We start from the raw sequence: 27,602 nt of genomic DNA on the forward strand, positions 1-27,602 counted from the left end.
GCATGCCAGAGTAAAAAACGTTCTCTGAAATTGCATGGCTCTATACATATTCTGAAAACTCCACTTGTTTTGTAATTTAAAGTTGTTCTCTTCAGCAAACTGTCTTTGCAGTCAGTCTGCAAAGATTTGTTTCCATTGTTGATACAAATCTTATAACTTCAAATTAAAAATTGAATTCACTAATAAAAAATGTAAATACAGAATTTGTACCTTGGTACGCACATGATTTGTGACATCAAAACCAGTTGGCAGCCAATCACGGTCCAGTATGCAACTTACACAAGTGTGATGTGGAAACTTGAAGCCTCCAGAGCACAAACACTGAGAATGGACTTTACAGTGAAGTAGGAGACATCTTGCTTCCAGTGGTTGAAGTCAAGTCAAAGAAGAGTATTTCAAAATTTCTTCTTTAAAATTAGTGTCCACTCAATTTTCTAGAATACAAATAAAACTTACCAAACTAAACTAAACAAGACTAAAGGTTTAAGACAAAGAGAAGAAAGAAAGTCAATCTGTGTCTTACATTTACATGCATTTATTGAATACAGATCTTTTCTCAAGTCAGAATAACAAGACAGTAAAGGTAGCGAAACCAGTGATATAGTTTCATTATAAAATCAAAGCATTACAAAAATAAGATACTGCAAAGACAAAAGCAGGTATCTCCATGGACACCACATCTTTGGAGAACTACTTCCGTTTTATGAAACAATAGATTAGATCCAACTTTGTCATTGTTCAGAGTACGGGTACAAAGCCAATCAAATGCAGTTAGCATCCAACCAGAAGTGCAAAAATACAGTATTATTTACAGATGAGTGCAGGAAAGTAAGTACTACAGCATAAGTTAAAACAAAAAATGGTGAGACGCTGAGCCTTACAATGTGCATGCACCACAATATCCCACATTGTATAAAGAAAAACAACAAACATCAAAACATTTATTTTTGATCAGTGATTTCCTGCTATTAGAAAGACTGAATTTTCATACATGGTTCATTCACATTAATAAGAGTCAAAGAAGCCCATTGTGAGACTACTGCTGGTTCTACTGTACACAAAACTGTTTTTCTTTCACTTTTTCATCCACTTCATCAGATGGAAATTCCATTTCTGTTTTTCATATTTCTTGATCTCCATCTTCAGCTTAAATGGCTTGTCCAGGATAGCTCGTCTTCTCTCTGTTTTCATCAGACCCTTACGCAGCGAACCGCGGATCTTCTGCCACGAGTCCATCTCTGAACTACAAAGTGCAGCTCTGGCTCTGATGAACTGTAAGAATTCGGTCTTGCTGCCTTTGGCCAGACTGATGCTGCCTTTAATGATGGTGTAGATGTCTTTGACAATGAAAAGAGCATTGAGTGCAATGGAACCAGCCCTGACTGCATCAGACAGAGCAAGGGGCCCGTTGACTGCTGCCTCACCAACATCTGGGATATCTGACACTACATTGGGCACGTCACCTAACATTTTACCTTCCTGGGCCACCACCTCACTAGCCTTTGCAATCAGGTCTTCGCTCTCCAACATCTTCATAGCAGAGGCAGCATCAGCAAATGACTGAGTACCTTTTCCAGCACCACAAACTGTCAAAAACACCTCAGCTTCTCCCATAGCCATATATTTCTTTCTTACTTTCATGTTGGTGACTCTTTGACTGGACATCTCCTCAAGACAATCCTGGAGACTCTGCACATCCTTCATTAAGCTCTGTAAGGCTTCTCTGGCTTTCTTTTTATATGTGTGGTTGACTCCAATCTTTGTGAATCTGGTGACAGCACTGTTGACTCCTCTGGTAACTCCCAGCCCCACCCCAGTCATTGCCAGAGGGAAGGACACTCCAGCTGTTACAGGAATTAATGCCAAACCAGCAAGGGAAAAAATGCCTCCAATCAGCCCCACTGAGCTTCCTGTCACACTGGAGATCTTTGCCCCCTTATCCATCCTGTCTAGCTGATCAGCACTCTCCTCCAGGTTGTGTAGAAACTTCAGCATCCTGGGCTGTCGTTCATCAAACTCTTTGATGAAGTGACAACGTGATTCCTCCTCAAACAAGAACACCATCCGGAAGTGCTGGTCCATCCTGATCAAGAGAAAAGATAAAATTAAGAAAAGAAGAAAGAAAAAAAACAAGAGACATTGTTATGTATAACATGATATTTAAAAATACAGTATGAAAACCACTCGGGATTTGGTACATGTTTTCCACATTTATTTAACATAAACCATAGGAAGTTATAGGAAGTCATAAAATCTGCAGAGAACAAAATTCAGAATCTGGGCTTAATGAACTGACTAACTTAGAAATCCTTTTTATTGTCAAAGAAGGCCTTCCTGTCTCTTTTCCACCTCAACCGAAACTGTCTCCAGAAACTTACATGTCCAGTTTTATACCACCAGTTGGATATACCTGCCATATTTAAGTTACTAATCATAGGGTAGGTGGGTCAATCCCTGGCTCCTCCTCACTATGTGTCGCAACACACTGAACCTCGAGGCTGCGGGGTAAGGGCGACGTGTGTTTGCCATAGCCATCTCAAAACTTTGGAACACTTTACCTTTTGCAATTAATTGTTCCCCTTCTGTAGACACTTTTAAGGCTAACCTTAAGACACACGTTTTCTTGGGCCTTTGAGTGTCTTTAAAGCTTTATGTTTTACTATTACTTATTTATTTGTGTATGTGTATGGGATAGTATTGTTATGTCATATTGCTGTAACCTTGTTATGTTGTTTTAATTTACTTTTGTCATTTTATTGTACAGCACTTTGGTCAACTCTGGTCGTTTTTAAATGCGCTTTATAAATAAACTTGATTTGATTTGATTTTAATCTTTGACACAGTGAGAAGTAGTTGTCTGTAAAGTCTATTGAAAACTACACTACAGTACACTGACATAATACTGATTAGATGTACTTGAACCTTTCAGTATTGCATTCTAAAGACAACTTTTTTTGACTATTTTTAGATCAATCAAACCTCTACAGGATATTTGTGCTTTTGGATGCCCAATAATTTTGTAAACATCTCATCTATACAACATGTCTTTAAATAGCTGAAACACCAAACAAAGCTCAAACTGTCTCTACTATTGAAAGTGTCAACTACATTTCAGAAATACACAACTTTGTACAACTGCAATGAGGTAATATTTTATCACTTCATGCTTACCTGATTTTATTAAGCTGCTTGATGTGACAAAGCTTCTCTTGTATGTCATCTTCAGACAAATCCACATTAAGATCTACCACGGTTTCCATATTTGTCTTCAGGGGAAACTCACTGAAAGAGCTGTGAATTATATGACTATACCATTAATTTATAGAAACTATGTTGTTTCATTTATTAAATGTTCCTAAGTTCTCAATTAATCATTTTTAGGCTTGGATTGTAGCATTTCATGAACAAGGTTTATGAAAAATTTTACCTTTCCTCTAACTTGTCACAGATCTCCTGGGTGGTCTGGATGTATCTGTTCAACTGATATTCCAGCATTTTCACATTCTGAAGTTTGGGAAGGAAGAAGGCCTTTGCATCTCTTTTAAAGTTGAGGAGGAGTGGGCAGACCAGCCGAGCAGCATTGATGACATCCTGAACACTGCCAAGTCTGATCTCTTGGGGCAGATGTAACACCCAGTTCTCCTCATTAAACACATGCAGCGAGGTGACCGCCAGCCTCTCCACTGCATCCAGGAAGCAGTCAAGCTTCTTGAGACCTCCCAGAGTGTCTTCCAACACAGCAGCAAGCTCCTGCTCCAGTTTTTCACGCTTTTTACTGTCACCTCTGTCTTTGATATCTATCACCTTCTTCAACTCTGTCTTCCTTTCATTTATCCATTCGGGAAGCTTCTCACTGAATTCAATTAGCGTGTTAATATAACTGAAGGTATCTTTGGTGTACCGGCACAAGGCCTTCTGCAGGTTCCCTCTGTAAGACAAAACAACATGTGTGTAAACTAATGATAGTTTGGAGAAAGACCTGGCAGAACCTCCTTTTTCAATAATAAAAGATATGCTTTATTATATCATGGTCTGGGTCAATTCTCTTTTCTGATTGGCTGGCAGGTGTGCATTAAAACCGTTTAATGCAAACATAGCTCGGCTCAAGTTTAATCACCATTCTAAATTCATCCGCTACCCAACCTGTAACTATAGCAATATTAAAGAGCAAAGCTGTCAAGGCTTACTCATTAGAAAGTTTTGAAGAATAGGATGGAGCAGAAGAAAACGAAATGGAGAAGAAAAGAAAGAAACCAAGCGAAAAGCAGAAGCGACTACATTAGCCTACCCATGATCCTCAACGACCGTTGCTATGGTGAAGATAGTCATTACATATCATTACCAGAAATACATTAGTTAAATAGAGCTCATAATAAATAGTGACATTCTCAATAATGACAATATTTACATCACATAACAATCAATTTACATGTGTTATGTATGTGTGCATGTGTGTATTTTCTCTAATTCATGGCAATGATGTATTTATGTGCATAATATTTATAGGTGTGTGTCTGTGTGCATACATGCATAGTCTGTATCAGTATGCATGTATCTTTATCTGTATGTATCTGTTCCTCTATCTGTGTGTACATGTCCATGTGCATGTGTGCATGCACAAGTGCATGATCATTGATCAATGATCACAGATTTGGTTTTGTTTCAGCCAATGTTTCACCTTTTCATTAAACATTTTCAGATCACTTTGTATTTTTATTTCTGTTGGTAAGGCATTCCAAAGATGTATCCCTTTTACTGAAAAAGATGACTGACTGAAAGTGGTTTTGCACTATGCCACCCTCCAGTTGCCATTTGCTGATCCCCTTTTGGCAATTCTATTGGTGTCTAAATTTGTTACATATGGACAAAGTACAGCTGGGGTGAGGTTGTTCAAAAATTGTTCTAAAATAGTTCAAATTTGTCTTTACAGTCTTGCATAGCTTTTTAACATGTTTATCAAGTTTGAGTTGGGAATCCAAAATGACACCTAAAAATTTAAAATCACTGACTTCTTTTATTTCCTCTTGATCTATTGTGATTGTAAATTTATCTTTTTCTTTCCTTCTCACGGAGAAACACATTGACACAGTCTTTTTAAGATTCAGCATTAGATGATTGTTTTTGAGCCACTGGGATACACCCTCCATTTCATTTGTTAATATCTCTGTTGCAACAGAAGTTTTAGCTGATACATAAATTATTGTATCATCAGCGTACATTTGACAACCAGCTCTTTTACAGCATGTTGGTAAGTCATTTATGTATATTGTCGGATCAGATCATCAAGGGACTGATAGCTTTGCATTGATTTTAACACGTTGCTCTCTACATTCAAGATATGATGCAAACCAGCCAATTGCTTGCTCAGAAAAATTAAATGTTAAAGTTTGTTCAGAAGTATGTCATGGTTCACAGTGTCAAAAGCCTTTTTGAGGTCTAAAAACACAGCTCCCACTACATTACCCTTGTCTAGTGAGCTCTTGATGTTTTCAGTGTGGAACCAGCTCTGCAATAATTTTTTCCAAGACTTGAGAAAACAGGTTTAATCGAAATTGGTTGATAATTTCCCACATAGTCTGGTGCTCCAGCCTCAAAAATTGGTGTCATGATCGCTCTTTTTCAGCTTTGTGGGAATTTACCAGTTCTGACGGAGAGGTTTATCAGATGCGTTATAGGTTTGATCAGGGTGGAGCTGTGTGTTTTGATAAGAACAGTATCCAACCCAAACAGATCCTTTGACTTAGAGTTACTTAGTTTACTGATGATTTTACCCACTTTCTCTTGGTCAACCTCCTTAATGTAGAAAGATTGTGATGAATCTGTCAAAATAACCTGTGGTAATTTTGCTGGTTCAAAATTTTCAGCAAACTCCTCCACTGACTGAATGAAGTAATGATTAAATTCATTTGCAATTTCTGTACTGTCAGTGATAATCACTCCGTTTACTTCCAGCTCCATTATTGATTTTTGTTGTCTGGGCTTAAGTTTAGTAAGACTGTTTAAGTGTTTCCTGAGAGAAGTGTTTTTTCCTTCAGATTCCACAATCAGTTGTGCAAGTTATCTGATATTTATATGCAATAAAAGCAAAAAAAAAACAAAATTGTCAAATGTTTGTGATTGACAGAATTGTTTTTTTACAGTATACAATACACAAGTGATTTTTTAATTCAATCAGATCAATGAAAAACAACACACATATGAATGCCCTATATGTATGCATCCATAAATTACAAACTAAACTAAACTAAACAAGACTAAAAGTTTAAGACAAAGAGAAGAAAGAAAGTCAATCTCTGTCTTACATTTACATACGTTTATTGAATACAGATCTTTTCTCAAGTCAGAATAACAAGATGGTAAAAATAGTGAAAACAGTGATATAATTTCATTAAAAAATCAAAGCATTACAAAAATAAGACACTGCAAAGACAAAAGCAGGTATCTCCATGGACACCACATCTTTGGAAAACTGCCTCCGTTTCATGAAACAATAGATTTGATCCAACTTTGTCATTGTGCAGAGTACGGATACAAAGCCGATGAAATGCAGTTAGCATCCAACCAGAAGTGCAAAAATACGGTATTATTTACAGATGAGTGCAGGAAAGTAAGTGCTACAGCATAAGTAATGCTATATCTTCAGAGATAGTTAAGTAAATATCACAAAAAATGGTGAGACGCTGAGCCTCATGATGTGCACGCACCACAATATCCCACATTGTATGAAGAAAAACAACAAACATCAAAACACATTTATTTTGGCTACTTGGTGTCTAATAAATGGAGCAGAAAAGGCACCTAGCATTATTCTAATACAATATAATCTAAGTAGTGTGCTCTGTAATTAAAACATACACTGACGCATTGGACATGGTAGAAAATGGCACCTCTTGTGTTAATAGATTTCTTATTTTTCACATACTATTCTATGTCAAATGTATCACTGAATGGCAGATGTAATGCATTATGTGTTTAAACAAGCTTCAAAGTTGGCAAAAGGTATATAAATCAAGTCAAAAATCATGCAGACTCAATACATCAGTTTATGGTCATTAGAAATGCAGCTAATTAAGAATTCCTCAAAGACTTAAATGATGTTCAACACTGATCAATGAATTCCAGCTATTAGCAAGACTGAATTTTCATACATGGTTCATTCACATTAATCAGAGTTGTCAAAAAAGCACTTTGTGAGACTACTGCTGGTTCTACTGTATTACACAAGACTGTTTTTCTTTCAGTTTTTCATCCACTTTGTCAGATGGAAATTCCATTTCTGTTTCTTTATCTTTCTTGATCTCCATCTCTGGCTCAAATGGTGTCTCCAGGATAACTTGTTTTTTCTCTGATGTCAGCAGACCCTGACACAGCGAATCGTGGGTTTTCTTCCACGAGTCCATCTCTGAGCTCCAAAGTGCAGCTCTGGCTCTGATGGACTGTGAGGCTTCGGTCTCGTTGCCTTTGGCCAGACTGATGCTGTCTTTACAGATGAAGAAGATGTCCCAGCCAAGGAAAAGAGCATTGAGCGCAATGAAACCAGCCCTGGCTGACTTGGTGAGAGCAAGGGGCCCTTTGACTGCTGCCTGACCAATATCTGGGATATCTGATGCCACTCTGGGTACATTACATAATGCTTTACCTTCCTGGGCCACCACCTTACCAGCACCTACAATCAGCTCTTCACTTTTCAACATCTTAACAGCAGAGGCAGCATCAACAAATGAATCTATGCTTTTTCCAACAAGACCAACTTTACAAAGCACCTTGCTTACTCCCACAGCCACATTCTCATTCTTACTTGCTTCCCTGTTGGTGACCTCGTCCAGACAATCCTGGAGACTCTGCACATCCTCCATGAAGCTCTTGAAGGCTTCATTGGCTTTCTTTTGATATGTGCGGTTGACTCCAATCTCTGTGGCTGTGGTGACAGCGCTGTTAAATCCACTGGTAATTCCCAGCCCCACCCCAGTCATTGTCAGAGCGAGAGACACTCCAGCTGTTACAGGAATTAATGCCAAACCAATGATGGAAAGAACATCTCCAACCGCGCCAACCGAGCTTCCTGCCACGCTGGAGATCTTTGCCCCCTTATTCATCCTGTCTAGCTTAAGAGCACTCTCCTCCAGGTCATTTAGAAACTGCAGCATCCTGGGCTGTCGTTCATCAAACTCACTGATGAAGTGACGACATGATTCCTCCTTGAACAAGAACACCATCCGGAAGTGCTGGTCCATCCTGATGAAGAAAAAAGAAAAAGAATATATAAGAAGATTACACATCTCAGAAGTCAGAGTGATAATTAGCTTTAAAGGACGGGTTCACAATTTTTCAAGTCTGTCTTAAAATAACAGTCAGGTGCCCAAATGAACGTTGAAATAGGTTTCTCTTGCCATAATCATTTCTCCTGACCATACTGGCCATTAGAAGATCTCTTCATAATGCACTTACAATGTAAGTGAAAATCCACAAGCCTTCTTCTGTGCAAAAAAAAGTTTATCTAAAGCTAATATGGAGCTTCAGTCATCCAAATGAGTCAAATCAAGCAGATATCTTTCAACATTACTTTCTAGTGCCAAAGTCCCTCTTTTTGTTACTATACTTCCCCTGCAGCTAAACAGGGAAACACAAAGAGGGAATTTGATGCTGAAAAGACTGTAAATGTGTCAGATATCAACTTGATAAGTCTAACTCAGACTGCTGAAGCCTCATGTGAGCTTCAGATCAAGGTTTAAATGTGTTTTTGCACAAAATGACTGTGCAGACACACTGTGGATTTGGACCTAATCACCGAAGTCATTAGACCACACTGTCTGGGGACCGTGAATGTTTCACAGCAAAGTTTATGGCAATCCATCCAATAGTTGTTGACATATTTCAATCTGAACCAAAGTGGTACATTGACAGTCTGACAGACTGACATTAATATCCACTGCGCTGTTGCCACAAGCATATCTAATAAAATCAAGACAGAGATTGATTTATAGCATTGCTTGGACTGTGACCTTTCTGCAGAGTAGGATGCCATCAAGCAAGCAAACACATACTTTTGCACTGTACACCTATTTTTGCAGTATTTATCAAACAGTCTTTTGAGGATCATTCATGCTGATTTAATTTACATTATTGTAACTACAGACACTGTGCACAACCGTGCTAACATAATATTTGGGGACAAAACAAACTACAACTACATCAGCTTGAGGCTGAAGCCAATGTGGAAGCACATGCGGTGCAACACCAGTGATGGCCGTTAAATGCTGGCTCCAATTGACTCCCATTCAAAAAGTGTCAACTTCTCTGTAGAAATACAAAGTCAAACATTGTTTTCATCAAAGTCACAATAATTGCTTGATTCAGACCTTTTTATAAATGTGCTGGCAGTCATTTTGTAAATTATTGCTCCGTTAACAAGATTTGAAGACATATAGGAGCCTAGCTTTGGTGTCTGCTGTGTGGGCATTGATTGACAGCTATGACTGACATTTGGCTCACCTGCTGCTCTCCCGGCTCCAGGACTCACACTCAGTCGGACTATTGTCGCAATATTTCAGTACGTTTAATGTTACTTGATTATGATACCTGCCCTGTGAGCTACTTTAACTAAATTGTGCTAGCGTTAACCCAAGTGTGCACCGCTCTGTGTTGCGACAGGGCTTCAAACTGGCTCCAGTGTAAACCAATGGGTGACATCACACCTTGCTATGCCCATCTTTATATAAAGTCTATGGGTCAAACACAGGAGCATTGCTTACCTGATTTCCTCAAGCTGATTAATGTGACAAAGCATCCTTTGTATGTCATCTTCAGACATATTCACATCGAGGTCTACCACAGTATTCATAGCCATCTTCAGGGAAAACTCACTGAAACAGCTGTGAACGACACAGTTCCACTTACTTTCTACAATAGATATTGTTTCTTTTCCAAATCTGTATATTATTTTAAAGAACAGAATGTGCTGTTGAAAATGAACTGTCAGTTTACCTTTTCTCTAACTTGTCACAGATCTTCTGGGTGGTCTCGATGTATTTGTCCAACTGATATGCGAGCACTTCCACATTCTGAAGTTTGGGAAGGAAGAAGGCATTTGCATCTCTTTTAAACTGGAGGAGGAGTGGGCAGACCAGCCGTGCAGCAATGATGACAACCTGAACAGTGTCAGGGCTGATCTCTTGGGGCAGATGCGACACCCGGTTCTCCTCATTAAACACATGCAGCGAGGTGACCGCCAGCCTCTCCACTGCATCCAGGAAGCAGTTGAGCTTCTCCAGGCCTCCCAGAGTGTCCTTCAGCACAGCAGCCAGCTCCCTCTCCAGCTCTTTACGTCTGCTGTCTGCAGTCATCTGGGTCGCATTGTTCTTCATGTATTCCAGCAAAGCCTTGCCTTTGTTCTTTGACTGTTTAACATGGCCAATGCTCAGGTCGATTTTGTCAGCTCTGTCTTTAATGTCCATAATCATGTTTAACTCTGTCTCCCTCCCAAGCATCCATTTAGGGATCTTCTCACAGAAGCCTCTCACTGTGTCAATGCAGATAAGGGTATCTGTGGTGTACTGGCACAAGGCCTCCTGCAGTTCCTCTCTGTAAGACAAAACAACATCCAGTGTGTGAGATTTCAAAACTAATTCAAACAATCAACAGGACTGTTAATGTGGAGTAAACCAACCCCCTCCACATTTGCTCTGTGCCAGTACAGGAGAAAAGTCTGAAAATCTACCATTCTGCATTTAATGAAAAAAAATATTCAGAACTGTTGAAAAGTACGCATGGATCACCTTGCTCTTCATGTATTTCAGAAAAGCCTTGACTTTTTTCTCTGGCTGTTTAACATGGCTGATGCTCAGGTCAATTTTGTCAGCTCTGTCTTTAATGTCCCTAATCCTTTGTAACTCTTTCTTCCTTGCATCTTTCCATTCAGGGAGGCTCTCATTGAATTCTTTTAGCACATTAATATCAGTGAGGGTTTCTTTTTTGTACTGGCACAAGGCCTTCTGCAGTTTTCCTCTGTTAGACAAAACAACAACGTTTGTGTAAACCGAAGATAGATGTCCAGGAAGTGAAATGTGCAAACAAATGAAAAGAAAATATCATCGGGGACTTGCAACACCTACTTTATGTCCACACTAGTTTTGCAAGTCAGTGCAGGAGAGAGACCTGACAGAACCTCCTTTTTCAATAATAAAAGATAAACTTTATTAAACTGATCGAAACACCAGATTTTAAATCCAGTGGAACACTGATACATAAGGGGTTTGACAGATGATCAGATCCAAATTAACACACTTCCCAACACTCCCACTTTTTGCAGGAGTCTCCCTATTTTTAACCCTTTCTCCCAATTAGTAATTTTTCCCATTAATGTCCCGTTTAACGGTCTAGACCTGCTCTTTGTGAAAAGTGCCCTAAGATGACATTTGTCATAATTTGGTGCTATATAAAAAATTTGAATTGAATTAAATTGGATCTCATGGTGATACAAAACAAATGGGGGCTCCTCAGTTTCTGTGTGAGATGGTGACCTGGCAACCCAACCCAGAAGCAGAGGTGAGCATACGCACTTCAATTTGCTGCTGAAAATGAGCAACACACACACACCCCAAATATAATATAATATATAATATATGTTTGGTGTTTACAATACTAAATATGTCAAATATATTAATTACATGTTGATTTGGATATAAAGTGCACATTGAAATTACTACACAGAGGCAGCAGTAGTTCAATGAATCAAAACTTACCTTTCCGCAGACATTTGTCACCTCAGAGTGTCTTCTTCCCTTATGTACTAATATGTGTCTATTGAGAGCAGCTTTTTAAGACAAAGCCGTTCCAACAAACAACACCCACCCATATACTTCCTTCCTCTGTGAGATGATTATGTATTTTTTCTAATTTACTACATTTGTAGTGTCATGTCAGCTCAGCAGATCTCCTTTGATCCTGCTTAAAAACGAGTTGCAAGCTTGACATGGTAGCTGTCTGAAATTGGGACACATGTATGACGTTTTGTTGCTTTTTGCTTGATTAGTTTAAATTATCACTGCAAATAAAGATTAACAGACTTTTCCCCTCTTTTCTTCTATTTGAGGAGGTTTAGGCCACCTTGACTACCATGTGAAATTGTATTTCAGACTTACAGGAAATCAGCATCAGACCTCTGCAGCTGTAACCACAACTGTGAAGGAAGTTGTATACGTGCCGAGTGACAGGATATAACTTTGTGTAGGTTGTCACAAAAGGTACCAAGTACAGTATGTTTATGTATACATTGAATTTGACTCCAGTTTCTAGTGGCTCTCAATGTACAACAATGTTCAGGAGATACACATGGATATACAGTCAAAACAAGGACAACAAGCTGAACAGAGATATGTAAACATAAATGTATGACTATTATTTACAAGTCAGTAGGTGGAAAAAATAGATATATACATATAGAAACAACACATGGACAACAACATACATGTCTATATACAGGTTAACAGTTTCTGTAGATTGTCAATAAGTAGTGTAAAGGTGTGTAAGACTGCTGAAATAAACATTGAATGAAAAATAATTTACTTTTTATACGTATAGTAAGTAGTTATGTCCAGTATATGCAGGTGTACACGTCTGTGAACAGTGTATACAGCCTGCTTAAATATATATTTGACAGTGATGGATGACTGATTTAACTGTTCATCAGTGTGACGGCGAGAAGGAAGAAATTGTGTCTGGTGGTTTTGTTGATACGTGTTCTGTAGCGCCTACCAGAGGGGAGAAGGTGGACCAGGTTATGTCCAGGGTGTGAGGGGTCTGCAGTGATTAATTATTATGAGTGACGTGTCTGTTAACACAAATGAGAAAAGTCTTCCCACCTCCGGCGTAGGTCCTGCAACTGGCCACATAAAATGAGCATCAGTATTGAGACACAGATCTGTGGTGTAAACTCATTATGTGCCTTTCTGTGTCAATTTGTCAAGTCCCCATGTGAATACTGGTCACTAAAACAAGTTGCAATTTGTTCAATAGATAGCAATGTCTGCATACTAGAGTAAAAAGGTTCTCTGAAATTGCATGGCTCTATGCATATTCTGAAAACCCCACTTGTTTTGTAACTTAAAGTTGTTCTCTTCAGCGAACTGTCCTTCCTGTCTGATTGATGATACAAATCTTATAACTTCAAATTAAAAATTGAATTCACTTGTACATAAAAAATGTAAATACAGGATTGGTACCTTGGTACAAGCAGTGACATCAAAACCAGTTGGCAGCCAATCATGGTCCAGTATGCAACTTACACAAGTGTGATGTGGAAACTTGAAGCCTCCAGAGCACAAACACTAATAATGGACTTTTCAGTGAAGTAGGAGACATCTTGTGTCCAGTGGTTGAAGTCAAGTCAGAGTAGAGTATTTTAGTAATAAAACTTACCAAACTAAATTAAACTAAACAAGACTAAAAGTTTAAGACAAAGAGAAGAAAGAAAGTCAATCTGTGTCTTACATTTACATACGTTTATTGAATACAGATCTTTTCTCAAGTCAGAATAACAAGATGGTAAAAATAGTGAAAACAGTGATATAATTTCATTATAAAATCAAAGCATTACAAAAATAAGATACTGCAAAGACAAAAGCAGGTATCTCCATGGACACCACATCTTTGGAAAACTGCCTCCGTTTAATGAAACAATAGATTAGATCCAACTTTGTCATTGTTCAGAGTACGGGTACAAAGCCAATGAAATGCAGTTAGCATCCAACCAGAAGTGCAAAAATACGGTATTATTTACAGATGAGTGCAGGAAAGTAAGTACTACAGCATAAGTGATGCTATATCTCCAGAGAAAGTTGAGTAAATATCACAAAAAACAATGAGACGCTGAGTCTCATGATGTGCACGCACCACAATATCCCACATTGTATGAAGAAAAACAACAAACATCAAAACACATTTATATTGGCTACTTGGTGTCTAATAAATGAAGCAGAAAAGGCACCTAGCATTATTCTACTACAATCTAATCTAAGTAGTGTGCTCTGTAATTAAAACATACACTGAAGCATTGGACATGGTAGAAAATGGCAACTCTTGTGTTAAAAGTAGTTTTCTTATTTTTCACATACTATTCTATATCAAATGTGTTTATGCATTATGTGTTTAAACAAGCTTCAGTATTTGTCCAACTGATATGCGAGCACTTCCACATTCTGAAGTTTGGGAAGGAAGAAGGCATTTGCATCTCTTTTAAACTGGAGGAGGAGTGGGCAGACCAGCCGTGCAGCAATGATGACAACCTGAACAGTGTCAGGGCTGATCTCTTGGGGCAGATGCGACACCCGGTTCTCCTCATTAAACACATGCAGCGAGGTGACCGCCAGCCTCTCCACTGCATCCAGGAAGCAGTTGAGCTTCCCCAGGCCTCCCAGAGTGTCTCCAGGCCTCCCAGCAGCCAGCTCCTGCTCCAGCTTTTCACGCCTGCTGTCTGCAGTCACGTGGGTCACCTTGCTCTTTATGTATTCCAGAAAAGCCTTGCCTCTCTTCTTTGACTGTTTAACTTGGCTGATGCTCAGGTCGATTTTGTCAGCTCTGTCTTTAATGTCCATAATCATGTTTAACTCTGTTTCCCTCCCAAGCATCCATTTAGAGATCTTCTCACAGAAGCCTCTCACTGTGTCAATGCAGATAAGGGTATCTGTGGTATACTTGAACAAGGCCTCCTGTAGTTCCTCTCTGTAAGATAAAACAACATCCAGTGTGTGAGATTTCAAAATAAATTCAAACATTCAACAGGATTGTTAATGTGGAGTAAACCAAAACCCTCCACATTTGCTCTGTGCCAGTACAGGAGAAAGATCTGGCAGAATCTACAGTTCTGCATTTGCTGACAAAATATATTCAGAACTGTTGAAAATTACCTGAAAATTTTTTTAAACCAAAGCCTTAACTATCACCTCACGACAGACATCTAAGTGCCTGGGTACACGGCTCAGTGGTACAGTCCAAAGACTCCAACAGAGTAAAAAACAATAAAACAAAATGTTCCTATGTCAAAATTGCTATAACTCTCAAGGGGTGTACCACAGGGATCTGCACTGGATCCTCTAATGTTTATGATTTACACTGATAACATTGGTTGTCAACTGCTGAGTCTCAGTGTCATGCTGATGTCATCATTATATGTTGTTCTAATATGTACTGTACACATTTATGACACTCAGCTGCAGTTAGCATTTGTAAAGGTCAATTTATGGTCAGTCAGAACTGGTTCTTGTGACAAATATGTTTATAGCTGTTTCCAAACAGCTTAATTCAAAAGGTGGAGTAAAAAAGCAGACTGTCACTTGACTGTTCACATGAAAAGTGACAAAAGTAGTTGTTGTGAAAAAGGAGAAAAACAGAGAGAAATTCAAACCTTGACTCCTTTCTCACTTCCACAGCTGACATACAATGGCGTCAAGTGTATGAGAATGTCGGCTTATTTGTTTCGTAAAGTTACAGAAATTGCCGTGCACAAACCTCAATAAAATAATTCAGATTAAACAAAAGAATCATAATTAATAGACATTTTCAACCAGTGATGAAGGGTCACAAGTAGAGATTTCTTTGTTTTAAGGGTCACAAGCCAAAAGGTTGGCACCACTGATTTGCATAATAATAGGCTTTTTTCACTGAGGACATTTTGACATGTCTGAGTAGAAAAGGCATATGTTTAAATAGTAAAATTAATGATGGCTAAATTGAATATAAATGCAGTGTCAAGATCCTGGTATTGTCACAGTCACGCCTTACTGGGGCATCAATGCTATCCTACTGTGACAAATCAAGATGTCAGCTGTGAAAAGGTCCTGTTCAGGGTGTAAAACTGTTTTTGTTTGCTGTTGCATTTACACAAACAGACAAGCAGATGTCGCCAGAGCACACATGGTTTCACACTACTCACTGAAGCAAATGAGGTCAATGTTTCAGAAAACTTCATTTTTGCCATCATTTTACACATTCTTTGGGAATAATTATTTGCAGTATAACATATTTTAAACTGTGTGGTGAATTTATATTGATGATTAATACAACAATGTTTAACATAATGTTTAAAAGACATTTATTTCTATATTTACTACTTATATGGATCAGGCATGTGAGTGCGCACTGAGGGTTTAAACAAAATAGTTTGATATTGGATTTTTAACATTTAACATTTTGATAGAATATTTAACAAGCTATTATTATTTGATAATACTTTCTTTTACCGGTACTTTAATTTTATACTAATTTTTTGGAAATTTCCTGAGTAATTTGCAGGTATTTAACAGTACATTTTTAGGCCACTTTGCAGAAAACTGTCCTCAAATTGGCTACAAATTCTTAGAAAAAACTGAAGAAAGTTGGTTGAGATGATAACTAACTCATTATATTTAGGTTCATATGTAGGATAGTTGTTTTTAGAAATTCTCAATACACTTAAAAATTATGACAGAACTGACAGAAATACATTTTAGTATATTCTTTCTTAAACATGCATTTCCCATATAGTACTACCAAATTATATGACCTTTACTCAGTAGCTACTTTTAGGAAATTGTTGAAAAAATTCTCCTGGAAATTTGTAGGAAAGAAAGAGACGTGTAAAATAAAGTGCTACTGAAATTGATGATAAACTATCACTCATTACAGAGTTTTTAATAAACAAGCAAATGAACATATGAACCCAACTAACTATAAGCCAAATTGCACCACTAATTTTGCAAAAACGCCTTAAAATTAATTGTTACATACCTGCAAATTACATAGAATTTTTCTAGGAACATTTGGGAAAAATGTAAGGACCTGTAACATAAAGCATTACCAAATATTTTTTCTTGAGTTTTGGAGTTTAGGTCTGATAGATCTGTCTAATCAACATACATCCTTTCGTCTTTTTTACACTTTTGTTACTTAAGGCCTTTCCCTCATTTTCCTTGCAGCAGCAGCAGCTTAAAGATTCAAACTTTACCTTGGCGCAGCCATTTTTCTTCTCTCGGTGTGCTGTTTCCTTATTAGAGCCTTATCATCGTATTACCTGCATGGATAAAAAACAAAATTCAAGATTGGAAATGTGATCGTATACTGTGCTGAAGATCACAACCCATGTGTCAGCTGAATCTGATGAAATAACTAAATGACCTGGTTAGCAATCATGCAAGGCAAAACTTTGACAGGTGACACTCAGGTGTGTTAGATTTCGTTTTCCTTTCTCCTCATAAAGTTAAACCACACCCGTTTCTGTATGTAACTCAGTCAGCGTTTATTTGGGAGGCAGAAACTGTGTGTGGTAGCAATAAAAGTGTTTAAAGTCCAGGCAGCAGCACACCTTCACCTGACCAACTCTTTTTACCTGATGCTTCCTTCAAGTGCCTTTGGGAGAAACATAGATAACTTGATGATATAACTCAAAACAAATTGAAATCTCTTCATAAGTATCCTGTGTAGGTATTCTTTGTGATATGTTGTAGGCCTAAACTGACCCTGATGAAGGCCACGAGCCAAAACGCAACTGTTCTTTATAGCATTGGTTCTCAAAGTGGGATTCGGGGCTGGGTATGACTAGTTTGGTCATGTATTTCATACACTTTCTGTAATAAAACATCTAAAAGCAAAAATCTAATCAGATGGGGGTCTGTGGTCTAATTTGTGTCAGTTTAGGGATCCTTGACATTAAAAAGTGTGAGAACCACTGCATTGTAGTACAAGTGTTGCTGGAGTCTTGACCCCTTCATACTTCTTTCCGTCTTCATGCATCTTTGTTAGTCGGTGAAGTTGTGCCAGAAATCCCTACTCTGCTTTTACTCAAACATTTTCTGCATTGCTGTGCCAAACTTTAACCTTAAAAGAGGTAAAAAATAAGTGAAAAATGTTTTTAGGTGCCCTTTGATGTGTAAATAATAATAACAATTATTAATATTATTAATATTATAAATCTAAAAATGATTAATACAATAGAATATGTTACTAATATATTTGATAGTAATATAAAGTAATGATGTCCAAAACTTTTTTTTACTGCATGGTTCAGTAACAGTTCACATATTATAAGTCTTGTATAACACCACCATCTAGTGGTGAAAAGGCATCTTTACATCAAAACGTATCACTTTTTTTCCATTTTGAAAAATAGCAAAAAATATGAATTTATGATAATTACTAAAAAAGATTTTGAAATATGTTTAGATGATGCAATAGATTAAACACTGCTGTAAAACATGCTGGAGATAAGCTGGTAGAAACTTACATTAGATGACCTACAGTAGCCTTTATAAAAACATTGCAAATGTGCTGTGAACAGTGGTGTGTACGCAAGCTGTAGGAGGCAGGGCGGAATCAGTGGTTTCCATGGAAACGGGACACCCAGAAGATCTGTATTTGTTCCCAGCTGATCTCAGTTCACTCCTCACACAACTACACGTGGATAACACCTCTGACACATTAAACAGATCTCAGATCTGACTCCAGAGACAACAGAAGACAAATTAAACTGAAAAACAGCAAATTTAATGTTTGAATGCAAAACACTGTCCAGAAAATATCTTCTAAATATATTCTGTATTTTCTCCAGTGCTGTAGGCCTACACATGAATAAACTGGCATTATAACATTTAGTTTAATGGATTTATAAAAGTTCATCATTCAGACGCATTAAAATGTGTTAAATATTTCATACTTGTAAATATATAAACACGTGAATTAATTGATATTATGTAAATTCTGAATAATGTTTGTAATAACCTCCACATCACTTTGGCCAGAAGGGAAAGGAAAACATTATTAATATGACTACTGACAATGTTTTGTTTTCACTGTGTTTCCAGCCATCACACTTTGACTCAGTTGGTGATTCTTCGCTGCTGGTCTGTCTTGTTGTTTTCTTATTAACCCTTTGTTTTTCTGTGGCTACCAGTTCATGCTTAGTCTCTTTATCTTCTCCTTTTGTCTCAGTGTCTTCCTCTGTCCAACTATAATGACTAAGGAAACTTTCTGATCATGGTTTAATGTTTCATAAAATGATCACACAACTTCTGAGTAAAAGTGTTTCATGGGTTAAAGTAGCTTAGACTGAAAACATGATATCTGTAATGAGTCTTTGGAGCCGTTTTTAACCAAACTAACATGCCCAAACTCTTTGTGGTGAAAGAACATGTCACCCAGTGCAGCAGTGGGACTCATTGATGTGATTTTATATTTATGGACAACAGCGGAGGCCTACAACACAGAGGGATACAGGCATTTGTTAATAATAAGAAAAATATAGAAAGTCTATATCAGCCTTTTCCTTTAATATTACACTCATTACTGTTTTCAAGTTGCAAAGATTTTACCTCATTATTCCACGATTATTGATAGGATATGACCCTGATAATGGTAATGTGTTTATTGTGAGTAGATTAGCCTAGGACTGGGCAATATATCAATATTATATCAATACTGTGATATGATACTAGATATTGTCGATTTTGGATATCATAATATCGTGATATTATATCATGATACAGTAAAGTGATGTTATTTTCTGAACTCACCAGACTGTTCTAGCTGTTCTATTATTAGCCTTTACTCACTTAGTCATTATATCCACATTAATGATGATTATTTATCAAAAACCTCATTGTGTAAATATTTTGTGAAAGCACCAATAGTATAGTATAGTAATATCTCTACAGTATTGTCCCAAAATCAATGAGTGGTGAGTCTATGTCCATTGTTTCTTTTCCAGGGCAGCTTCAGCTCGCTCCTGACACAGATAAGACCCACTGTGAGGTTAAAACCGTGGGAAGATGTTCTGGGGTTACAAGGGCTGAAAGAGGCTTATTTCAGTTAATCATGACCAGTGGTGAGTTTGTGCCTGTTGGGAAAAGGGAGGTTATGTTATGCTTATGGCTTCAGAGACCTAGGTGCTGGTTTATAGATTTTGTACACATGGCAAAATGCTTTCTGAGTTTTCACTTATTAAGTTTCAAATTTCCACCACTGAATTATGCATTCTATGTATTCTATTTTCACTTTATTTTATCTTTTTTATTATTATCAAGTGGGTTTTATTTTCCATCTTATGTATATTCCCATGTTTTTATGTTCATTTTGTCTTTTTTGATGTTAAGCACTTTGTTCACATAAATTCTTTTGTTGTAAAGTACTTTGAGCTGCATTGTTATTATTATTATTGTTGTTGTTGTTGTTGTTGTTGTTGTTGTCGTTGTTGTTGTTGTTATTTTGGTGTAACGTTTGTAGCGCCTACCAGAGAGGAGAAGGTGGAGCAGGTTATGTCCAGGATGTGAGGGGTCTGCAGTGATTAATGATTATGAGTGACGTATCTGTTAACACAAATGAGAAAAGTCTTCCCACCTCCTGCGTAGGTCCTGCAACTGGCCACATAAAATGAGCATCAGTATTGAGATACAGATCTGTGGTGTAGACTCATTATGTGCCTTTCTGTGTCAATTTTTCAAGTCCCCGTGTGAATACTGGTCACTAAAACAAGTTGCTATTTGTTCAACAGATAGCAAAGTCTGCATGCCAGAATAAAAATGTTCTCTGAAATTGCATGACTCTATGCATATTCTGAAAACTTAAAGTTGTTCTCTTCAGCAAACTGTCTTTCCGGTCAGTCTGCAAAGATTTGTTTCCATTGATGATACAAATCTTATAACTTCAAATTAAAAATTGAATTCACAAATACAAAATGTATATACAGAATTTGTACCTTGGTACGCGCATGATTTGTGACATCACAACCAGTTTGCAGCCAATCATGGTCCAGTATGCAACTTACACAAGTGGGATGTGGAAACTTGAAGCCTCCAGAGCACAAACACTGAGAATGGACTTTACAGTGAAGTATGAGACATCTTGTGTCCAGTAGTTGAAGTCAAGTCAAAGTAGAGTATTTTGGTAATAAAACTTACCAAACTAAACTAAACTAAACTAAACTAAACTAAACAAGACTAAAGGTTTAAGACAAAGAGAAGAAAGAAAGTCAATCTGTGTCTTACATTTACATATGTTTATTGAATACAGATCTTTTCTCAAGTCAGAATAACAAGATGGTAAAAATAGTGAAAACAGTGATATAGTTTCATTATAAATCAAAGCATTACAAAAATAAGACACTGCAAAGACAAAAGCAGGTATCTCCATGGACACCACATCTTTGGAAAACTGCTTCCACTTTATGAAACAATAGATTAGATCCAACTAGATTAGAGCCAATGAAATGCAGTTAGCATCCAACCAGAAGTGCAAAAATACAGTATTATTTACAGATGAGTGCAGGATAGTAAGTGCTACAGCATAAGTGATGCTACATCTTCAGAGATAGTTAAGTAAATATCATAAAAACTGGTGAGACGTTGAGCCTCATGATGTGCACCAACACAATATCCCACATTGTGGAAAGAAAAACAACAAACATCAAAACACATTTATTTTGGCTACTTGGTGTCTAATAAATGAAGCAGAAAAGGCACCTAGCATTATTCTAATACAATCTAATCTAAGTATTGTGCTCTGTTATTAAAACATACACTGAAGCATTGGACATGGTAGAAAATGGCAACTCTTGTGTTAAAAGTAGTTTTCTTATTTTTCACATACTATTATTCTTAATTAAAAGTATCACTGAATGGCAGATATGACGCATTATGTGTTTAAACAAGCTTCCTTAGACTTAAATGATGTTCAACATTGATCAATGATCTCCAGCTATTAGCAAGACTGAATTTTCATACATGGTTCATTCACATTAATTAGAGTTGTCAAAAAAGCTCTTTGTGAGACTACTGCTGATTCTACTGTATTACACAAGACTGTTTTTCTTTCACTTTTTCAAGACTTCATCAGATGGAAATTCCATTTCTGTTTCTTTATCTTTCTTGATCTCCATCTCTGGCTAGAATGGTGTCTCCAGGATAACTTGTTTTTTCTCTGATGTCAGCAGACCCTGACACAGCGAATCGCAAATTTTCTTCCATGACTCCATCTCTGAGCTCCAAAGTGCAGCTCTGGCTCTGATGAACTGTGAGACTTCGGTCTCACTGCCTTTGGCCAGACTGATGCTGTCTGTACAGATGAAGAAGATGTCCATGCCAACGAAAAGAGCATTGAGCGCAATGAAACCAGCTCTGGCTGACTTGGTGAGAGCAAGAGACCCTTTGACTGCTGCCTGACCAATATCTGGGATATCTGATGCCACTCTGGGTACATTACGTAATGCTTTACCTTCCTGGGCCACCACCTTACCAGCACTTGCAATCAGTTCTTCACTTTTCAACATATCAACAGCAGGGGCAAAATCAACAAGTAACTCTATGCTTTTTCTAAAAACACCATCTTTAGCAAGACCCTTGCTTACTCCCACAGCCACATCTATCTGACTTGCTTCCCTGTTGGTGACCTCGTCCAGACAATCCTGGAGACTCTGAACATCCTCCATGAAGCTCTGGAAGGCTTCACTGGCTTTCTTTTGATATGTGCAGTTGACTCCAATCTCTGTGGCTGTGGTGACAGCGCTGTTAACTCCACTGGTAATTCCCAGCCCCACCCCAGTCATTGTCAGAGCGAGAGACACTCCAGCTGTTACAGGAATTAATGCCAAACCAATGATGGAAAGAACACCTCCAACCGCGCCAACCGAGCTTCCTGCCACGCTGGAGATCTTTGCCCCTTTATTCATCCTGTCTAGCTGAACAGCAATCTCCTCCAGGTCATTTAGAAACTGCAGCATCCTGGGCTGTCGTTCATCAAACTCACTGATGAAGTGACCACATGATTCCTCCTCGAACAAGAACACCATCCGGAAGTGTTGGTCCATCCTGATTAAGAGAAAAGAAAAAGAATATATAAGAAGATTACACATCTCAAAAGTCAGAGTGATAAATAGCTTTAAAGGACAGGTTCACAATTTTTCAAGTCTGTCTTAAAATAACAGTCAGGTGCCCAAATGAACATTGAAATAGGTTTCTCTTGCCATAATCATTTCTCCTGACCATACTGGCCATTAGAATATCCCTTCATAATGCACTTACAATGTAAGTGAAAATCCACAAGCCTTCTTCTGTGCAAAAAAAAGTTTATCTGAAGCTAATATGGAGCTTCAGTCGTCCAAATGAGTTAAATCAAGCAGATATCTTTCAACATTACTTTCTAGTGCCAAAGTCCCTCTTATTGTTACTATAATTCCACTGCAGCTAAACAGGGAAACACAAAGAGGGAATTTGATGCTGAAAAGACTGTAAATGTGTCAGATATCAACTTGATAAGACTAACTCAGCATGCTGAAGCCTCATATGAGCTTCAGATCAACGTTTAAATGTGTTTTTGCACAAAATGACTGTGCGGACACACTGTGGATTTAGACCTAATCACCAAAGTCATTAGACCACACTGTCTGGGGACCATGAATGTTTCACAGCAAAGTAAGTTGTTGCAATAGTTGTTGACATATTTCAATCTGAACCAAAGTGGTACATTGACAGTCTGACAGACTGACATTAATATCCACTGCGCTGTTGCCACTAGCATATCTAATAAAATCAAGACAGAGATTGATTTACAGCATTGCTTGGACTGTGACCTTTTTGCAGAGTAGGATGCCATCAAGCAAGCAAACACATACTTTTGCACTGTACACCTATTTTTGCAGTATGTTACCAGACTTTTGAGGATCATTCATGCTGATTAAATTTACATTACTGTAACTATAGACACTGTGCACAACCGTGCTGACATAATATTTGGGGACAAAACAAACTACAACTACATCAGCTTGAGGCTGAAGCCAATGTGGAAGCACATGCGGTGCAACGCCAGTGATGGCCGTTAAATGCTGGCTCCAATTGACTCCCATTCAAAAAGCATCAACTTCTCTGTAGAAATATGAAGTCAATCATTGCTCTCATCAAAGTCACAATAATTGCTTGATTCAGACCTTCTTATAAATGTGCTGGTGGTCATTTTGTAAATTATTGCTCCATTAATAAGATTTGAAGACATATAGGAGCCTAGCTTTGGTGTCTGCTGTGTGGGCGTTGATTGACAGCTGATGACATTTGGCTCACCTGCTGCTCTCCCGGCTCCAGGACTCACACTGAGTCAAACTATTGTCGCAATATTTCAGTAAGTTTAATGTTACTTGATTATGATACCTGCCCTGTTAGCTACTTTAACTAAATTGTGCTAGCGTTAACCCAAGTGTGCACCATTCGGTGTTGCGACAGGGCTTCAAACTGGCTCCAATGGAAACCAATAGGTGACATCACACCTTGCTGCGCCCATCTTTCTATACTGTGGGTCAAACACACTCCTCATTAAACACATGCAGCGAGGTGACCGCCAGCCTCTCCACTGCATCCAGGAAGCAGTTGAGCTTCTCCAGGCCTCCCAGAGTGTCCTTCAGCACAGCAGCCAGCTCCTGCTCCAGCTCTTTACGTCTGCTGTCTGCAGTCGTCTGGGTCGCCTTGCTCTTCATGTATTCCAGCAAAGCCTTGCCTTTGTTCTCTGACTGGGTAACATGGCCAATGCTCAGGTCGATTTTGTCAGCTCTGTCTTTAATGTCCATAATCATGTTTAACTCTGTCTCCCTCCCAAGCATCCATTCAGGGATCTTCTCACAGAAGCCTCTCACTGTGTCAATGCAGATAAGGGTATCTGTGGTGTACTGGCACAAGGCCTCCTGTAGTTCCTCTCTGTAAGACAAAACAACATCCAGTGTGTGAGATTTCAAAACTAATTCAAACAATCAACAGGACTGTTAATGTGGAGTAAACCAACCCCCTCCACATTTGCTCTGTGCCAGTACAGGAGAAAAGTCTGAAAATCTACCATTCTGCATTTGATGGAAAAAAATATTCAGAACTGTTGAAAAGTACGCATGGGTCACCTTGCTCTTCATGTATTTCAGAAAAGCCTTGACTTTGTTTTCTGACTGTTTAACATGGCTGATGCTCAGGTCAATTTTGTCAGCTCTGTCTTTAATGTCCCTAATCCTTTGTAACTCTTTCTTCCTTGCATCTTTCCATTCAGGGAGGCTCTCACTGAATTCTTTTAGCACATTAATATCAGTGAGGGTTTCTTTTTTGTACTGGCACAAGGCCTTCTGCAGTTTTCCTCTGTAAGACAAAACAACAACGTTTGTGTTAACCGAAGATAGATGTCCAGGAAGTGAAATGTGCAAACAAATGAAAAGAAAATATCATCGGGGACTTGCAACACCTACTTTATGTCCACACTAGTTTTGCAAGTCAGTGCAGGAGAGAGACCTGACAGAACCTCCTTTTTCAATAATAAAAGATAAACTTTATTAAACTGATCGAAACACCAGATTTTAAATCCAGTGGAACACTGATACATAAGGGGTTTGACAGATGATCAGATCCAAATTAACACACTTCCCAACACTCCCACTTTTTGCAGGAGTCTCCCTATTTTTAACCCTTTCTCCCAATTAGTAATTTTTCCCATTAATGTCCCGTTTAACGGTCTAGACCTGCTCTTTGTGAAAAGTGCCCTAAGATGACATTTGTCATAATTTGGTGCTATATAAAAAATTTGAATTGAATTAAATTGGATCTCATGGTGATACAAAACAAATGGGGGCTCCTCAGTTTCTGTGTGAGATGGTGACCTGGCAACCCAACCCAGAAGCAGAGGTGAGCATACGCACTTCAGTTTGCTGCTGAAAATGAGCAACACACACACACCCCAAATATAATATAATATATAATATATGTTTGGTGTTTACAATACTAAATATGTCAAATATATTAATTACATGTTGATTTGGATATAAAGTGCACATTGAAATTACTACACAGAGGCAGCAGTAGTTCAATGAATCAAAACTTACCTTTCCGCAGACATTTGTCGTCTCTCAGTGTCTTCTTCCCTTATGTACTAATATGTGTCTATTGAGATACAGTTGTTGAGCAGCTTTTTAAGACAAAGTCATTCACACAAACAACACCCACCCATATACTTCCTTCCTCTGTGAGATGATTATGTATTTTTTCTAATTTACTACATTTGTAGTGTCATGTCAGCTCAGCAGATCTCCTTTGATCCTGCTTAAAAACGAGTTGCAAGCTTGACATGGTAGCTGTCTGAAATTGGGACACATGTATGACGTTTTGTTGCTTTTTGCTTGATTAGTTTAAATTATCACTGCAAATAAAGATTAACAGACTTTTCCCCTCTTTTCTTCTATTTGAGGAGGTTTAGGCCACCTTGACTACCATGTGAAATTGTATTTCAGACTTACAGGAAATCAGCATCAGACCTCTGCAGCTGTAACCACAACTGTGAAGGAAGTTGTATACGTGCCGAGTGACTGGGTATAATTTTGTGTAGGTTGTCACAAAAGGCCAAGTACAGTATGTTTATGTATACATTGAATTTGACTCCAGTTTCTAGTGGCTCTCAATGTACAACAATGTTCAGGAGATACACATGGATATAAAGCCAAAACAAGGACAACAAGCTGAACAGAGATATGTAAACATAAATGTATGACTATTATTTACAAGCCAGTAGGTGAAAAAAATAGATATATACATATAGAAACAACAAATGGACAACAACATACATGTCTATATACAGGTTAACAGTTTCTGTAGATTGTCAATAAGTAGTGTAAAGGTGTGTAAGACTGCTGAAATAAACATTGAATGAAAAATAATTTACTTTTTTATACGTATAGTAAGTAGTTATGTCCAGTATATGCAGGTGTACATGTCTGTGAACAGTGTATACAGCCTGCTTAAATATATATTTGACAGTGATGAATAACTGATTTAACTGTTCATCAGTGTGACGGCGAGAAGGAAGAAACTGTGTCTGGTGGTTTTGGTGTAACATGGTCTGTAGCGCCTACCAGAGAGGAGAAGGTGGAACAGGTTATGTCCAGGGTGTGAGGGGTCTGCAGTGATTAATGATTATGAGTGACGTGTCTGTTAACACAAATGAGAAAAGTCTTCCCACCTCCTGTGTAGGTCCCGCAACTGGTCACATAAAATGAGCAGCAGTATTGAGACACAGATCTGTGGTGTAGACTCACTATGCACCTTTCCATGTCAATTTGTCAAGCCCCCGTGTGAATACTGGTCACTAAAACAAGTTGCAATTTGTTCAACAGATAGCAAAGTCTGCATGCCAGAGTAAAAAACGTTCTCTGAAATTGCATGGCTCTATGCATATTCTGAAAACTCCACTTGTTTTGTAACCTAAACTTGTTCTCTTCAGCAAACTGTCTTTCCAGTCAGTCTGCAAAGATTTGTTTCCATTGATGATACAAATTATAACTTCAAGTTAAAAGTTGAATTCACTAATAAAATGTAAATACAGGATTGGTACCATGGTACAAGCAGTGACATCAAAACCAGTTGGCAGCCAATCATGGTCCAGTATGCAACTTACACAAGTGTGATGTGGAAACTTGAAGCCTCCAGAGCACAAACACTAATAATGGACTTTACACTGAAGTAGGAGACATCTTGTGTCCAGTGGTTGAAGTCAAGTCAAAGTAGAGTATTTTAGTAATAAAACTTACCAAACTAAACTAAACTAAACTGAACAAGACTAAAGGTTTAAGACAA

The 27,602-nt window shown here is 38.0% G+C and overlaps 2 protein-coding genes and 1 long non-coding RNA gene across 4 annotated transcripts; all 3 read right to left on the reverse strand.

Annotated features, from left to right (window-relative positions):
- Window positions 1-561: 561 nt before the first annotated feature.
- On the reverse strand, window positions 562-25,986 carry LOC137168138 (apolipoprotein L6-like). The gene is made up of 4 exons (XM_067570632.1): window positions 25,859-25,986; window positions 3,428-3,928; window positions 3,172-3,291; window positions 562-2,083 (listed from the first exon to the last, which is right to left on the reverse strand). Exons 1-4 carry the CDS (start codon window positions 25,870-25,872, stop codon window positions 1,075-1,077), a joined length of 1,644 nt encoding a protein of 547 aa, XP_067426733.1. The 5' UTR covers window positions 25,873-25,986; the 3' UTR covers window positions 562-1,074.
- On the reverse strand, window positions 6,318-11,791 carry LOC137168135 (uncharacterized). The gene is made up of 4 exons (XM_067570627.1): window positions 11,742-11,791; window positions 9,985-10,581; window positions 9,753-9,872; window positions 6,318-8,235 (listed from the first exon to the last, which is right to left on the reverse strand). The coding sequence occupies exons 1-4, from the start codon at window positions 11,753-11,755 to the stop codon at window positions 7,209-7,211; spliced, it is 1,758 nt and encodes a 585-aa protein (XP_067426728.1). The 5' UTR covers window positions 11,756-11,791; the 3' UTR covers window positions 6,318-7,208.
- On the reverse strand, window positions 14,444-18,487 carry LOC137168429 (uncharacterized). 2 transcript variants are annotated; one of them, XR_010924281.1, is made up of 3 exons: window positions 18,254-18,487; window positions 16,979-17,044; window positions 14,444-14,718 (listed from the first exon to the last, which is right to left on the reverse strand). It is a non-coding gene; the product is annotated as an uncharacterized lncRNA (long non-coding RNA). The 2 variants fall into 2 exon arrangements; XR_010924280.1 differs by lacking the exon at window positions 18,254-18,487 and adding an exon at window positions 17,149-17,286.
- Window positions 25,987-27,602: the final 1,616 nt, after the last annotated feature.

This window comes from Thunnus thynnus, chromosome 17 (genome assembly GCF_963924715.1).
Source record: "Thunnus thynnus chromosome 17, fThuThy2.1, whole genome shotgun sequence".
NCBI classification, from domain to species: Eukaryota; Metazoa; Chordata; class Actinopteri; order Scombriformes; family Scombridae; genus Thunnus; species Thunnus thynnus.

Bases quoted from the DNA above. Each gene is read 5' to 3' on its own strand.
- LOC137168138 (XM_067570632.1), bottom strand. The intron at 3,292-3,427 runs GTAAAATTTTTC...TATAATTCACAG, and splicing joins TGTGACAAGTTAGAGGAAAG to CTCTTTCAGTGAGTTTCCCC. The intron at 2,084-3,171 runs GTAAGCATGAAG...TCTCTTGATCAG, and splicing joins AAGCAGCTTAATAAAATCAG to GATGGACCAGCACTTCCGGA.
- LOC137168135 (XM_067570627.1), bottom strand. The intron at 9,873-9,984 runs GTAAACTGACAG...TGTCGTTCACAG, and splicing joins TGTGACAAGTTAGAGAAAAG to CTGTTTCAGTGAGTTTTCCC. The intron at 8,236-9,752 runs GTAAGCAATGCT...TTTCTTCATCAG, and splicing joins AATCAGCTTGAGGAAATCAG to GATGGACCAGCACTTCCGGA.